At 34.2% G+C, this 15,070-nt stretch overlaps 1 protein-coding gene across 1 annotated transcript in view; it reads right to left on the reverse strand.

The window, feature by feature from the left end:
• The window catches only part of NCAPG (non-SMC condensin I complex subunit G), a 50,962-nt gene that overhangs the window by 21,328 nt on the left and 14,564 nt on the right, over window positions 1-15,070 (reverse strand). Inside the window, exons 6-11 of the mRNA XM_036764935.1 lie at window positions 10,036-10,228; window positions 9,260-9,409; window positions 6,540-6,680; window positions 5,796-5,919; window positions 2,419-2,508; window positions 1,868-2,047 (exon numbers count right to left, since the gene is read on the reverse strand). Of these exons, the coding sequence (XP_036620830.1) occupies window positions 1,868-2,047; window positions 2,419-2,508; window positions 5,796-5,919; window positions 6,540-6,680; window positions 9,260-9,409; window positions 10,036-10,228 (878 nt within the window). The remainder of the gene's footprint in view (window positions 1-1,867; window positions 2,048-2,418; window positions 2,509-5,795; window positions 5,920-6,539; window positions 6,681-9,259; window positions 9,410-10,035; window positions 10,229-15,070) is intronic.

A 15,070-nucleotide genomic window follows, 5' to 3' on the forward strand; every position in this document is an offset into this window, starting at 1 on the left:
AATTTTACCAAACATTTAAGGAACGATTCCCAATAGTAGATAAACTATTTGAAAAAAAATAAATGAGTCCTATCAAATTTCTTTTATGACACAAATATGATATCTAAACCAATGAAAGCAAAAATAGAAGAAAACTACAGACCAATTTCCTTACTGAATATCAATGCAAAAGTTTTAAATAAAATACTAGCAAGGAGATTATAGCAATATATGACAAAGATCATACATTATGAATAGGTGGGATTTATAACAGGAATGCAGTGTTGGTTCAATATTAGGAAAACTATTAGTATAAATGAATGTATTAATGACAACAAAAATCATGTTTCTATCAATAGATGCATAAAAGGGCTCTAATGAAATACAACACTCACAAAATCCATTCCTATTAAAAACACTAGAAATCATAGGAATTAGTGGAGCTTTTCCCACGATGAAAAATAGTATCAATCTAAAACAAAAAGCAAGCATTATTTGTAATGGGGATAAGCTTGAAGCATTCCCAGTAAGATCTGGGGCGAAGCAAGGATGTCCATTATCACCACTATTATTCAATATTGTACTAGAAATGCTAGCTATAGCAATAAGAAAAAGAAATTGAAGGAATAGAAATAGCCAATGGGAAAACAAAACTATCACTCTTTGCAGGTGATATGATGATATACTTGGGGAATCTTAGAGAATCTACCAAAAACCTCAGCTGAAACAATTAGCAACTTCAGCAAAGTTGCAGGATATAAAAGAGACCAATATAAATTATTAGTGTTTCAATGTTACCAAGAAAATCCAGCAGGAAAAGAGAAATTTAAAATAACAACAGACAATATAAAATACTTGAGAATCTATCTGCCAAGACAAACCCAGAGACTTTGAAAATCATATTTTAAGTGTGTCATGCACTGACATCTTAAGACTTTTTGAATCTGAAGAAAATTAAGATCAATGAAATTCTATGAAAATCAAATTCCAGACCATTTACTAAATGATGAAACATTCACTTAAAATTTAATCTTAAAGCAAACATGATTTAAACAATTCAAAGATAGTAACTTCATCTAGAATTTACAAAAATATTCTTAAGCATTTCCAAGTCTTTGGTACAATAACAGACTTTCAAAACAATGGTACTGAGATACTAAAAGATCCTAGGGCACCTCTGAAATCAAAGAGAGAATAAATGTTATTGATTAGTTAAAAACTAATGTTAAATGGCATTAAAAAACCAGTATAGAATCTGCTTTGAAGTCCTTTGTTCAAAGATGCTTAACACTTTCAGAAGGCAAGAAGACAGATCTTTTAAGAACAGTTTTAAAAAATATTAACAGACAGCTAAAATTGTTAAAGGATAATCTAGCTATTTTATGCAAGATTACTTTTGCACTAAAGCTGAGATGGTGTGAAGAATTCATTAGCTAGAAAGAATGGTATTAGAAGCTTCACTGCGATGATGACCTACACCTGAGCTGAAAGAGAATGACCAGATCTTTTTTGCAAAGGGAAGAGGGGGCATGAAATTAGAGTGCCCCCACCTTCAATCAGGGCCCCCATTCTATTATGGAAAAAAGGGAAGAAGTTAATGAAAAAGCAAAGGAAGTACAAAAACTTCAGGTCATTATGATTAGCAGGATACATAAATGCACAATATACTAGCTAATTAGGATAAGCAGCTGAATAAAGGCTTCCCAACTCTGGACCAGAGAAGCAAGCCAGAATGGCAGGTCTTATGGTCAAGCCACAATGCTGCTAAAACTCCAAAAGTCCAAAGAACAATCTGCAAGCTTTCTGGCTTTGATAAAGGAAAATGAAGGTTTAGTTAGGTGATTAACAGTAGCTGAAGTTTAATATGAGAAATGCTTCCAATCTGTACCTTCTCCGTGTGAACCTCCTTAATCTCAAGTTGTTCTGTTTCTTTTATTAGGTCCATTTTGGTATCTTCTAGTTCTTTTATTTTCTCTTTTAACAGGGAGGCATGATTAAAATCCTGGAGAGTAATGCATTCCTCCAAAGCTTCCTTGGCTTCAATAAGCTTTACTTTTACTTCAGCCAGCTAAATTAAGGTTTGAAAAAATAACTTTATTAAATTTATTATTAAAACTTGTAGTAAAGTGACATTTGTAGGCTTAATACATTAAACAATTCAAAGACAAAAATCTAGAACAATGACATCAAGCAGAAAGAGATCTATTTTTGGAAAGAAATAAAATGTATGGATCCATTTTTAAACACATAATTTGACCAAGATTTTGAAGCTCTTAGAGTATAGTTATTTAATCAATAAATGTGAATTTTTAAAGTATGTTCTAATTTTCTCTATCTTCCCTCAAGGCACAGTTCTCTGACCATGTTTAGAACAAAAATCAAAAGTTAAAACTACACTAGCCTTGACCATTTATTATATTTAGTTAGAAAGGGACTTACTCTGAGCTCTTTTTTTCTTGCTTCAGCAGAATCTTGAGTAGCATCAGAAGTGACTATGGGCTCCCGGATCTCTGAAATAATTTCTGTAACCTGATAAGAACAAAGAAATCATGGTGGTTATTTTCTCCCAAATATCTCCTATTTTCTCCAAATTTTCTATTTTTTTCTTCAACATTATCTCCTTGGTTCTCTTCCCCCCTCCTTCTCCCTTGATGTTCTCACTGACTCTCAATAGCTTCAATGACCACCTCTATGCAAATTACTTCAAAATTTATAATACTCCTCCCAACTTCTCCCCAGAGCTCTAGGCCTGAGCTTTGAACTACCTACTGTGTATCACACTTGGAGGTGTCATGAACACTTACAAGTCAGTACCATATATTCAAAACCTATTCCTCCCCCTGATTTATTTTTGTTGATGGTACCACCATTCTCCAAGTTTCCCGGGCTAGTAAGCGAAGAGTCACTTTTGATTCTTCCCCATTCTGTACATCCACTTACTAGTCAAGTTTTACGGACTGTACAGTAGCAGTGAATCTCCCAACTGTTCCTTCCTTTCTGCTTTTATCACAAACAGGCTAGTTTAGTCCATATTCTATTTCATCTAGATTGTTGTATTATATTCAAACTGGCCTTCCAGCTTCTCATCTAACTCCTCCTTTAATACATCCTACATGTTGCCAGAGTAGTTTCCCTAAAACATTACTCCATTCATATTACTTCCCTACATTAAAAAAATTAATAACTATTTAGTAAACACTTACCATTGCTAGGCCTTATATTCACTAGATCCTTCTTGCCTAAAAAATAAAGTACAAACTCCTGCCTGGCATCCAGAACTTTCCACCAGCTCGATCCAACTTCCCTTTACCACTTTACCTCAGACTACTTGCTTTTCCTGGGCTATGTTCCAGCTAAACTATACCACTCACTCTGCCCCATTTTTACCCTGCTCACTCCTGCTTCCATGCCTTTATCATGCTTTCTCTAATGCCTACAGTGGCTATGGAAAGAAGCTTAAGGACATAAGGGAAAAGAGAAGGTATTTATTAAAAGTCAAAAGATATGAAAATAGTATTACCCTGTTCTATTTTACAAAATGGTCTGAACATTTTTCAGAAAGTAAGAAATACAATCTTTTGAACTGAGAAAGTATATTTGTTTACATATTGTAAAAAAAAAATCAAATGAGATGATTTTCTGTGAAAATATTTTATATTATTTTCTATAATGCTTCATTATTAATCCTAAATATGCTTTCATGAAGCAAAAAGCAATGTAGTTAGATTTAGAGCTATCATCTTATAAATGGTCATTTGGAAAGTATGGTTGAAAATGCTCGGATCTATTTAATAAAAATTAATGAGGCCATGCTTATTAAACTAAAAGATAAAATTCAAAATGTAAAAATCTATGCAATCCTGGCTCTTGCTAGACTTCAGGATGCCAAGGAAGACTGTCCTGTAGTAAATGGTATGCACAGTATTATAATTTATTTCCAGTTTCAGTGGGCTTAATTTTCAGTAGTCGGTTTTTCAGAGATAACACATATTACATATACCTTTCAAATCAAAATTTTCTGTAATTCGTGTAAAGTGTATGAAAAGGTAGGAAGAAAAATGTTTGCTTCCCAAGTAACAATACCATAGAGACATTTGAGAGTTCTTTGGGGACACACTAAAATTTTTTTAAAATAGATCTTTGAAGCATCCATATACCTGTTTTTAAATGGACTGCGTATTGGTATATCTAGATTTCTTTCATCTGAGATGGCAAGATTTTATCTACTTGGTTATAGCACTTCTAATACTTTCAGATTCGTTTTTTCGCCCCGGATATTCTAGGTTTGAATCCCTGTTTATTACCAGTTTATCTAATGGGATAGGACCAGGTAACCTAAGTTACACTGATACATGCAATTTCTTTCTGCTTAAGTTCCCCACCTGATGAAAGCATTCTCTCCATTCTCAAATTTCACATGGCGCTTTGCCTACACCTCACTTTCACTTTTATCAAAGTATCACTTGTGACACAGCTATTTGTATAAATGTATCTTCTCACTTTGGACTGTATTTATATTTGTTGTCCTAGTGCCTAGCACATTACTCTGTATACAGTAGTTGCTTAATAAAGATTTGTTGCATTCAAGAATAGAAAATTGCTGCACAAAAAAACCTCCTATCCAGACTCCACAGAAAAATAATAAAAACATCCGAAAAAACATTGCTATTGAAAACTATACTAAATATTTTTAGATCACTAGCCTAGGGGGAGAAAAATAGAGAAAAAGTTAATCTAATAGAATGTCTCAAAAATTCTTTGAAGACTACACACACACACACACAAACATATATATTATGTAGAAAGAATTTGAAAAGGGTTTATGGCTCCTCATAGTCAATGCCTGAAAAATTTAAGTCAATAGTGCTATAGATTAAACAGTGTAAAGCTAAATTTTGCATCTTTTCTACATAATATTCTTGTCCTTTACGTTATCCAAATTTATCTCCTGTTAATTCCATGAAAAATGGAGAAAAGAATGTCTTTTCATATTGTCTTACAAAACAGGATATAAGTACAAGAAGTAAAAGCAGTGACTCTGTTCTCTCTTTTTCAGTCACTCATTCAATCAACCAGTAAATATTTATTAAGCACTTAACGTTCCAGGCACTGGGGATACCAGAGGCAAAAGAGAGTCCCTGCCCTCAAGGAGCTTAAAACCTAATGGGGGAACAACAAAAGAAGCCAGAGAGGTCAGTAGCTGGAGCAGAGAAGGGAGAGCATGGGAGATAGCCAGAGAAACTGCCAGGAGCTGAAAAAGAAACAGCAGAGCAACCTCACCTTGAAGAGCCCACAGATTAGAAAGATCACTTGCCACTTGCTCCCAAAACTACACCAAGTTCAAAATGTTTTGACAAATATAGACTAAAAGTGATTACGGACCTAGAGCTTCACTAGGAACTATGAGGGAATACAAAAAAAGAAATTAAGATAGGTAACGTCATCAAGATACTTACAATCTGGCTGAAGAGACAAAACTGATTCACACGAAGCTATTAGACCACAAGACATCATAATAAAGTTCCGATTTAAATATGATAAAGGTGGTATAGACAACTCTATCCATAGCTACAAGGAACATGGGACCACTCAAGGTCACTGTGATTTAGTCAAATGGCAATGGGCAAACTGCCCATGATTTAGTGGATAAGTTCTGGGGAGTTGCCTGAGCAACACACAGAGGGTTGTGACTTGTCCAGGGTCACTGGGCTAGTGTCAGAGGCAGGTCCTCCTTATACTAAGCCCAATACTTTATCCTTTATACTACACTGCCTCTCATATTCATAAATACTCTTATAGAAAGGAAAATTGCTTACAATCTGCGTCTTCTTAATATCATCATTAAGGAGATGAAGCAGTCTCTCAACCAGGGAAGACACAAAGGAAATCGAGAGAGCTGGGAAGGTAAGAATCTCCTGCAGGACAGCCAATAATTGCTTTCTGCATTAAAAAAACATTGTTAACTTGATTAGGACGATATATGACTTGATTTGTAAAGTGTCATTTCTTTTCTTAATTACATTCATCTGTATTCTCTGCCAGAGCACACTACTACAGACTCAAAAATCTATGTAGACAGAGTGGAGTTAAAAAATCAAAGTTTCATTCTATGTAAAATAATTTTTAAAGGAGCTCTACTTGTTTACATTGTCATTAGGACAGAATAACAAAATCCTACAGTTAAATCATTGTTTATAAAATAGCACTAGAAGTTGCTGTAATAATTTTTTAAAAGATGCAAATTTTTAAATGAAAAGCCACACAATTGTTGAATAAGAACGTCATTAATAAGAACAACTATTTACAGTAGTGTTTTAACTAGACAGATTATAATTTTTACATATATGAAGTTAAATTTGAAATGAATATACTGTCCCTCTGAGGTGGTTTCATTTAACTATTTTCAGAAAATGTATTTTGTTTAGAGAGTCTAGTTGTTTCTTAGAAAAGCCTGTGTCAAAGCAAACTAAAGTTAATTCATTAAGAAAACAGGAAAATATATTTCCCTTTTGGAGAGGGGATCAAAACAAATATGAATGATAACATATATTTAGACTTACCTTCCTCCCTCTTCATTGGTATCCAAGGACTTGATAATTAGAATCAACTGTTGACCTATAAACTCTTTTGTCATCAAATTTTCCATAAAGGCAAAATCTCCTCTTTTTTCTTCAGTAACAACTGGAATGTTCTGAATATAACTAAATTATAAAGAATTGAATAAAAGCAGAATATCTTTTAAAATACATCAAGAGACAGTATCTTTTTAAAACCACTAATAGGTCACGAAAAAGGCCAGCCTTTTTAAATTTAGTACTAGAGAACTCATACAGATAAGTTTATAATGAAGCCATTTTATTGGAAGGACTATTATCATCAAGAGCTTTTACAAAATAATAAATGATTCAGAAATGTATAAAATTAATTTGAGATTCAGTTTTCAATTTTAAAATGGGGAAATATCAGCACAAAATACATTCTGGTGTCATGGATAGAATGTTGGACTTGTCAGAACAATATGAGTTTAAATCTCACTTCAGATACTTACCAGTTGTGTGACCTTGATCAAGTCACTTAACCTCCCTCAGGCTCAGTTTCCTCATCTGAAAAATGAGGGTAAGAGCACCTACTTCACAGGGTTGTTGTGAAAATCAAATGAGATAACACTGAGAAGCACTTGCAAAACCTTAAAGCACAGTATAAATGCTAGGTATTATCATCATCAACATCATTATCACAAAATCATTCTATGACTTCATCAGTGGTCTCATTTTCTCAGGTATTTAATTTGAAATAACTAAATTATCTTTAATTCATCCACTCCTTTGTCCTTACATTCCACTTCTTGTCAAGCCCCACCAAGTCTTCCTTCATAAAATCTCTTACTTCCAGCCACTTCTTTCCATTCCCTCTGCCACCACTGTCATCCAGGCCCTTATTCCAGACCTGGATTCTTGCTATCGCCTACCTGGGCCCCTGCTTCCAACCTTTTCAATCCATTCTGTACACATCCAGGCACTCACCTACTTTCCTAAAGCAACACCACCTTTACTCAAGTCAAATCAGCAGATGTTTATTAAGCACCTACTACACACATGGCACTACAGGAGAGACTAAAGATTTTTTTTTTAAAAAGTCCCAAAATTGAGACTTAGTCAATTGGGGAGATAAAACATACATATAATTTGGAAATGTAAGGAACAAGAATATAATTTCTTAAAGGAGTATTAGTGAAAGTTAAGGATTTACTGATACCCCAACTGTTTATTTTTTTGGAGATGAAAGGAATCAGTGGCTTTAAAATTAATTTTTGAAATTTGGCAAGCACTATTGAATAAGTTAATAGAAACTTAAATTTACAAGCTGTCAATTAGTAATTGGGAGCCAGACTTTCCAACCAATTACTGTTTTCCTAAGACTTCAAATACCATCTACTATATACATGTACATGAAAAATTGCTCAAACACTACTAATTGTTGCCTGTTTCTGGAGGCTTTTTCAAGTGACTCTTTCCATCCAGAAATTATTGCTATGGAGTGGTAAGGGTCATTCCTCCCCTTATGGAGACACTTACAACTTCACACCACCTCACCCCTCTAAAGTTCAAGACCAAGAGAAGAAAATAGATGATTCATAGATGTAATATACTAAGAAAATGTGCATCTATTTTCATTAAAGAACAGAACAAAGTCAACATGTTTTTATTGCATGTGGCATCAAGGCCCATAATTACATAAACATATTGGTTGACAGACATGGTAAAATTCAGTGACAATTAAATCAATCATTTTCAATCATCTTTTAGGACCCCTAGGATCTTGGAAGGTCTCTAAAAAGGGGTTCTCTAATTCAAGAAACTTTCCTTTTCATAATTCTGTCATTCCAGTTAAAATAAATATTTCCCATAAGAGACACAGGATAGTATAAATGGAAGGAGCAAGCCACTCAGGGGTTAGAAAACCTGGGTTTAGGCCCAGTGCACATATTTATTATTAGCTGTATGACCTTAAGCAATTCATTTAGCCTATATGAATCTCAGTTTACACATCTGTCAAATGAATATAACAATCCTGCCCAACTCACAAGAGAAGACTAAATGAAGCAAAGTACATAAAGTGCTTCATAATCATAAAACATTAAATCAACTGTATCATCATAATTACCCATTTACAATATTTACAAGTGTGCTTGAAAGTTATGATGCAACTTGACTCCATTGCAGTAAGGCAATGCTGGAGGTGCAGCAGACACAGAATCATAGCCACAGAGGCCATGTAGTCTGAGGGTGCTGAACCCGGAACCAATAAGCCCCATGTTTGAAAACTGTCTCCCGCACTGCCAATGGTGTGATAATGGATGGGCAAGGCCACCTTCTTGAGCCTCAGCTTCTTCAATAGTAACATGGAGATGATGATAATACTGGTGGTGTACCAGGGCTGATTCCAAAGAAAATGTTAAGTACTTTGCCCATCTTAACATTTTATGTAAACCTCAGCTGCTTTCATTTTAAAGTTTGCTGAAGGTTTTATTCATATCAGTTACTAGACTGGGGCCTTCTTCATTCCAAGTACAGAACTCCATCACTGCATCCCTGAGCAGTCATGTTGCTTTCTCACTACAAGTTTCTCTAGATATAAATGCTCAAATACAATCCATCTCAAGTAGTGTTACTGTGAATATTCTCCTCTTTCTTCAAAGCCTATCAGTGACTAAGAAATTTAATTTTATTCCTAAAATCAATATTTTAATGATAAAAGAAAAAAGAAAAGAACTTTTTACCTCAGCAGATATTCTGCATAGATGGCAGTTTCTGGCAAAATCTGCTCTAAGAAAGCTTCCCCTTCATCTCCTTTAGATTTCAGATATTCACAAAGAACTCTCCAATACAAAGCAATTTCAGGGGTTAGTGTTTCCACAGGGACCAATTTCCTTGATTTAAAAAAAAAAAAGGTAATTAATTTATCATTGAAAAGTAAAAACCTAACAAAGTACATTCTCTAAACAGGAAGTGACATTTCAAGGCTGCTATAATTTTTTTAATTACAAGTTCATTTTATTTATCCTCTCCCATATCCACCCCTAAGAAAGCAAAATGATCAACATGGTTCTAGAACAAGCTGTTGGCTAGTACAAAAACCAAAGTAACAAAAAAGAAAGTGAATAGACTGTGACACACATCTAACAGAAATTTTATGTAGGAAGGAACAAGGAAGATAAAAAGGGCAGCCACATAACCACAGAGAGACAGAGACAAAGCAAGCCTAGAAGTGTCACACTCACCTCAAAAACAGATGGAAAATAAAACCAAACGTAGTAATTTGCCAAACATGGTCATCTAGCCACATCAGAAACAGAGCCCCCCCCTCCACCTCTCCCACCCCACCCCTCCCCCCAGCACGTGTGTCTATCAAGGAAAGCTGTATCTAATTCATTGCATCTTTCCCTATCTACAAACTCACAACTGCTACTCTGAGGGGGAAGGAGGGAAAGAGAGAGAATAAAAAAGAATAAAAAATAAAAAATAAAAAAAAGAGAATAAAAAATACTCTATTTACCTGCCATCACTGTTTTTGCAGACTTCCATCAGTTCACTAAGAGGAATCGTGGCAAACAAGGCCTTCAAGATTGAGTCTGCCACTTCAGAGCAGTTTTCTACATCCAGTCGATGAAGAAATTGTAAGATATCTCCTTCACTAAAATGTAACCAAGCCTGAAGAAGTTTCTTCTGCATAACTTCTTTCACAGCCTCTGTTCACATAAACATTTAAAAATACCACATAAGTAATCTCTATCTGGCTTTTACTACCTATATTTTCAATAAAGGTTAGTTTAGTTAACTCATTATCCTCAAAATCATAGATAAGGCCTCAAAGACTACCTAGAATGACGCCCTCATTTTGCAAATGAGGTAAATGGGACCCAGAAGTAAAGTAACTTGCCCAAGAATTGGAAATTGAGGGGATGCCCATCAATTAGGGAATCGCTCAAATTGTGGTATATGAATTTAATGGAATACTATTGTTCCATAAGAAATGATGAACAGGCAGATTTCAAAAATACCTGGAAAGATTTACGTGAACTGATGCTGAGTGAAATGAACAGAACCAGGAGAACATGGTACACAGTAACAGCAACACTGTGCAATGACCAACTTTGAGAGCAATGCTATAATCTAAAACAACTCCAAAAGCCATATGATGGAAAATCCTATCCATACTCAAAGAACTGTGGAGTCTCACTGCAGATCGAAGCATACTCGTTTCTTTTTTTTGTTCTTTCTCATGGTTTTTCCCTTTTCTGATTCTTCTTTCATAACACAGCTAATGTGGTGTATTGGGGATCCTTAGAGAGTTTGGCCTTTGTTTCCTTTGATTAATTCAGAGTCTTTGATTGAGTCTTACTATGTGCTAAGCCCCAGGCCCAAACCCCTGTGAATTGGTAACTAAGGTGGGGCTCCAGGTGGGGTGCTAACACCAGAGCCAATCATAGGAGCCTAAGTTCTGGTCGCTCAGATGACATTTGATGACATCTGAAACTGTATAAAAAGAGAGAACAAAGCTATTTGCTTAAGGCTCTCACTCCTGGAGGCGCGGGACTCTGGGCAGCCACTGTAAGGGCCTTCCGGCTGAATTCAGATGTTGATGGTTTTCTTGGTAACTATGAATTGTATTTGGTCTGTTGATGTTTGTATTTGCTCTGAAGTTCAGGGTGCTGGCTTTTTCCCCTGAACTAAGTGAATGATATTTGTATGCTGGATTAAATAGAGATTGTTAACCCCTTAACATTGCTTTCCTTAGTAAAGCAGATCAAAAGAACCTGGGCTTGCAGCGTTATGTGAGCTAGTTATTGTTGGTTTTACACCCCCCACAGCAGCTAGCTAGCCAGATTGTTGAAACATGTGGAAATACATTTAATATGATTGTACATATATAGTTTATATCAGATTGCATGCCGTCATAGGTAGTGGGAAGGGGAAAAAATCTGGAACTCAAAATCTTATGAAAGTAAATGCTGAAAACTAGAAATAAATAATTTTTTTAAATCAACAAAAAAGACAACTAAAAAACCATCTAAAAAAGGTGAGATATACAGTAATCAGCATTTCCCAGGATTTTATTTTTGAACCATTTTTATATACTCTAATCCTTAGCAATTTTATTTACTCCCAAGGGCTCACTCTTCATTTCTACATTAATGGCCCCTAATTCAGTATTCATAACCCTGATCTTTCATAAACTCTAGACTTATATTTCCAGTTCTTTGTTGAGTACTTGTATCTCAATGCCATGTTAAACCTTGGTGGCTAGTGCTCTTTCCCTCCTTTTGTATCTACTTATCTCCATGTTATCACCCCGACCCCAGAGTGAAACACAAGATTGTTAAGGATAGAAATGATTTTACTTTTGTCTTTGTATCCCTGGTCTCAGGTATTTAATAAATGTTTGTTGAACTGAATCCTAACAATGACCCTGTGAGGCAGGCAGAAATAAGTATCATGTTCATTTAACAGATGAAAAAATTGAGGCTCAAGGAGTACATGATTTGCCCAAAGTCACACAAAAAATAAGCTAGCTCAAACCTAGCTCTTTTAACTAAATCTACTACTCTCTTTTTAAAATTAAACTTTATTTTTTATTGTGATCTTATCAAAAACATTAGGAAAACTATCAAAATAAAAACATATTTTTTTACAATTCTATCAATAGAAGCAGAAAAAGGTTTTGATAAAACATAATGCTTATTTATGTTAAAAAAAAACAACCAACACTAGAAAGCAAGTTATAAAACAAGTTTTTCTTAAACAGTAGGTATCAAAAACCAACAACTAGAATTTTTTTGTAAAGGAGAAACACTAGAGGCCCTTCAGATAAGATCAAGGGTAAAGCAAGATGACCTTTGTTACAACTATTACTTTATGTAGTTCTAGAAATGCCAGCTACAGCAATGATGAGAAAAATAAATTCAGGAATAAGCATAAGCAAAGAGATAACAAAATTATCACTATCTGCATGATATGATTTAGACTTAGAGAACTCTGGTGATTCAACAAAAAACATCAATTTAAACTAACTTCAGTGAAGTGACAATATAAAATAATCCTGATTAGCATTTCCACATACTTCTAAGAAAACCCAGCAGGAAATAAAGGGATGGCCTTCCAAGTAATTACATGTCTACTCAGTCTTATTCTGATAAAAGCAGGGCACTGAATAAATTGTTGAATTGTATTGATGAAAAACTCTCAAAAGTTAAAAGTAGCAACAGGGTAATTGCTACTTTGGATTTAATTCTCAACCAGGGAAAGATGATTGGCAAAGTATAAGAGATGTAATAGGACCCCTAGGAAAAACTGATTATTGTTGTTCAGTCATGTCTGACTCCATTTGGGGTTTTCTTGGCAAAGATACTAGAGTGGTTTGCCATTTCCTTCTCCATCTCATTTTACTGATGAGGAAACTGAGGCCAACAGGGCTAAATGACTTTCTGAGGGTCATCCAGCTAATAAGTGTCTGAGGCTACATTTGAATTCAGGTCTTCCTGATTCCAGACCTGGTGCCCTATCCACTAAGCCACCTAGATATCTTTAATAGCTAAGAAAGAAAAATGTTTAGAAAACAGATTTTTAAAATTTCAGAGAGAGATCATACATATGAATGACATTCAAGTATCTTGGTCATGAAAAAGAAGAAAGATAATAGATTAATCCTGCTTTTTGCAGGAAAGAATAGACGTAAGTGTGTTTATAAGCAGGAGGAAGAAACCAGCATAAAGGGAGATTATGTAATTCTTTTTTATTAGTAGAGCTTTACTGATACTTCATTTTTAGATCATCTAGATTTTCCCTTGTATTCTTCCCCCTTCTCCTCTCAAAGAGCTATCCCTTCTAACATCTCTTCTAAATAAAAAAGATTTTTTTTATTTTGAAAGAGAAAAAATTTTTTTTAACAAAATTGTTCTTTGGAGTCATGATTTTCTTTCTAATTTTACATTCATTGTCTACTGCTTTGTCATTACTGTTCTATTTACACTGTTGTACTCACTGTTTATATTGTTTTCCTGGCTCTGCTTGCTTCACTTTGTATTAGAGTTCATGTAGGCCTCTCTGTTTTCTACATTCATCATAATTGTCATTTCTTACAACACAGTAATATTTCCGCACTACATTTTGTTTAGTCATTCCGTTATCAAGACATTTACTTTGCTTCCAGATATTTGCTACCAAAAAATGCTGCTATAATAATACTGGTGTATGTAGAGCTTTTTTTTTTTTGTCAATAACCTCTTTAGGGTAGATGACTAGCAGTGAAATCTTTTGGTCAAAGCGTGTAGATATTTTAGCCACTTTTATTTGCATAATTTCAAATTGCTTTCCAGAAGAGTTATACTGATTCATACATCCCTCAACAATGTGTTTGTAGCTTCTTAATTTATCCATTTTAAAATTCAAGATGGTTATTTCCTCAAAGCCCAACTTCTTTATTAATTTAAGGATTAAATAATAAGTTAATTTTTTAAAAAAGATAAAAATTTTCATGGCAACTGACCAGATTAGAAAATCACTCTAAGTCTAAAGGGGAAGGAAACACCACTGTGGAAAATAAAAACCTCTGATATGAACCTCTTTTAATAACAGGAAATGTATTATCATTTAATATGTCTTTCAGCCTTTCACAAATTTTGCTTAATCTTTAAAACACATTAAAACTGAAAAGAAAATAAATTACTTCTCCTTCTCCTCTTAGTCCTTGAATTTCCCTAAAGGTTTCTGATAAAACAAAGTTAAGTAAAAATATAGTATTCTCCTGAGCACAAATAAGAGAAAAATTTTGAATTGCCTTGAGAAAGAAAGAACTAGATTTCCATGCCAGAAATATAGTAAGCAAGAACATAAATTTTAAATTTTACCCTTGGCTTTTGCAACTTTTAAGACTAAGAAAATGAATTTAAATAATGTGTAAGAAGCCAAAATATTCGTTAAGAAACATATTTATAAAATGAATTAACAGGAAAATGTTAATGTTAAGCTGGACAAGAAATGCTAGCCTGCTTCCCTTCCTCAATCTACTGCTCTGATTTTCAAGTTAATCCTATTTGTATTTGAACCACTTGAGATCTGGTTTCTACATCTGAAAAAGGTAAGTAGTTTAAAATAGAAATTGGATCATAGAGGTATGCAAAAATAGAGAAAGCAACCTTCAAGGAAGCAGCTTCCTTCCTGTCTTTGTTATACTCAGTAAGACTGGGGAAATTTTTTCATCAAAGGAACTAAAAAGCTCAGTGAAATGAACATAGAAGAAATCAAGGATGGGGGGGAAAGAATGAGGAAAACTTCCTAGGGGTAAAAATGTATAATACAAATTGATATTGTAATAAAAATAGGCTATCCTTCACAAATGAAGAAAATATAATACTGTAAGACTCTACCTATGCCTTGTATTCTGAATTTATTCCTAGGATGACAACAGCAAGTCGTTATATCAACTATCCCATTGCAACGCTCAGCACACAATTTGTAAGAAACCTGGTTGTTAAAAGAAATATGAAAAAAAGATTTTAATGCTACTACAATAGTTTGTTTTATCAATCACA

Source organism: Trichosurus vulpecula, chromosome 6 (assembly GCF_011100635.1).
Source record: "Trichosurus vulpecula isolate mTriVul1 chromosome 6, mTriVul1.pri, whole genome shotgun sequence".
Lineage (NCBI taxonomy): Eukaryota > Metazoa > Chordata > Mammalia > Diprotodontia > Phalangeridae > Trichosurus > Trichosurus vulpecula.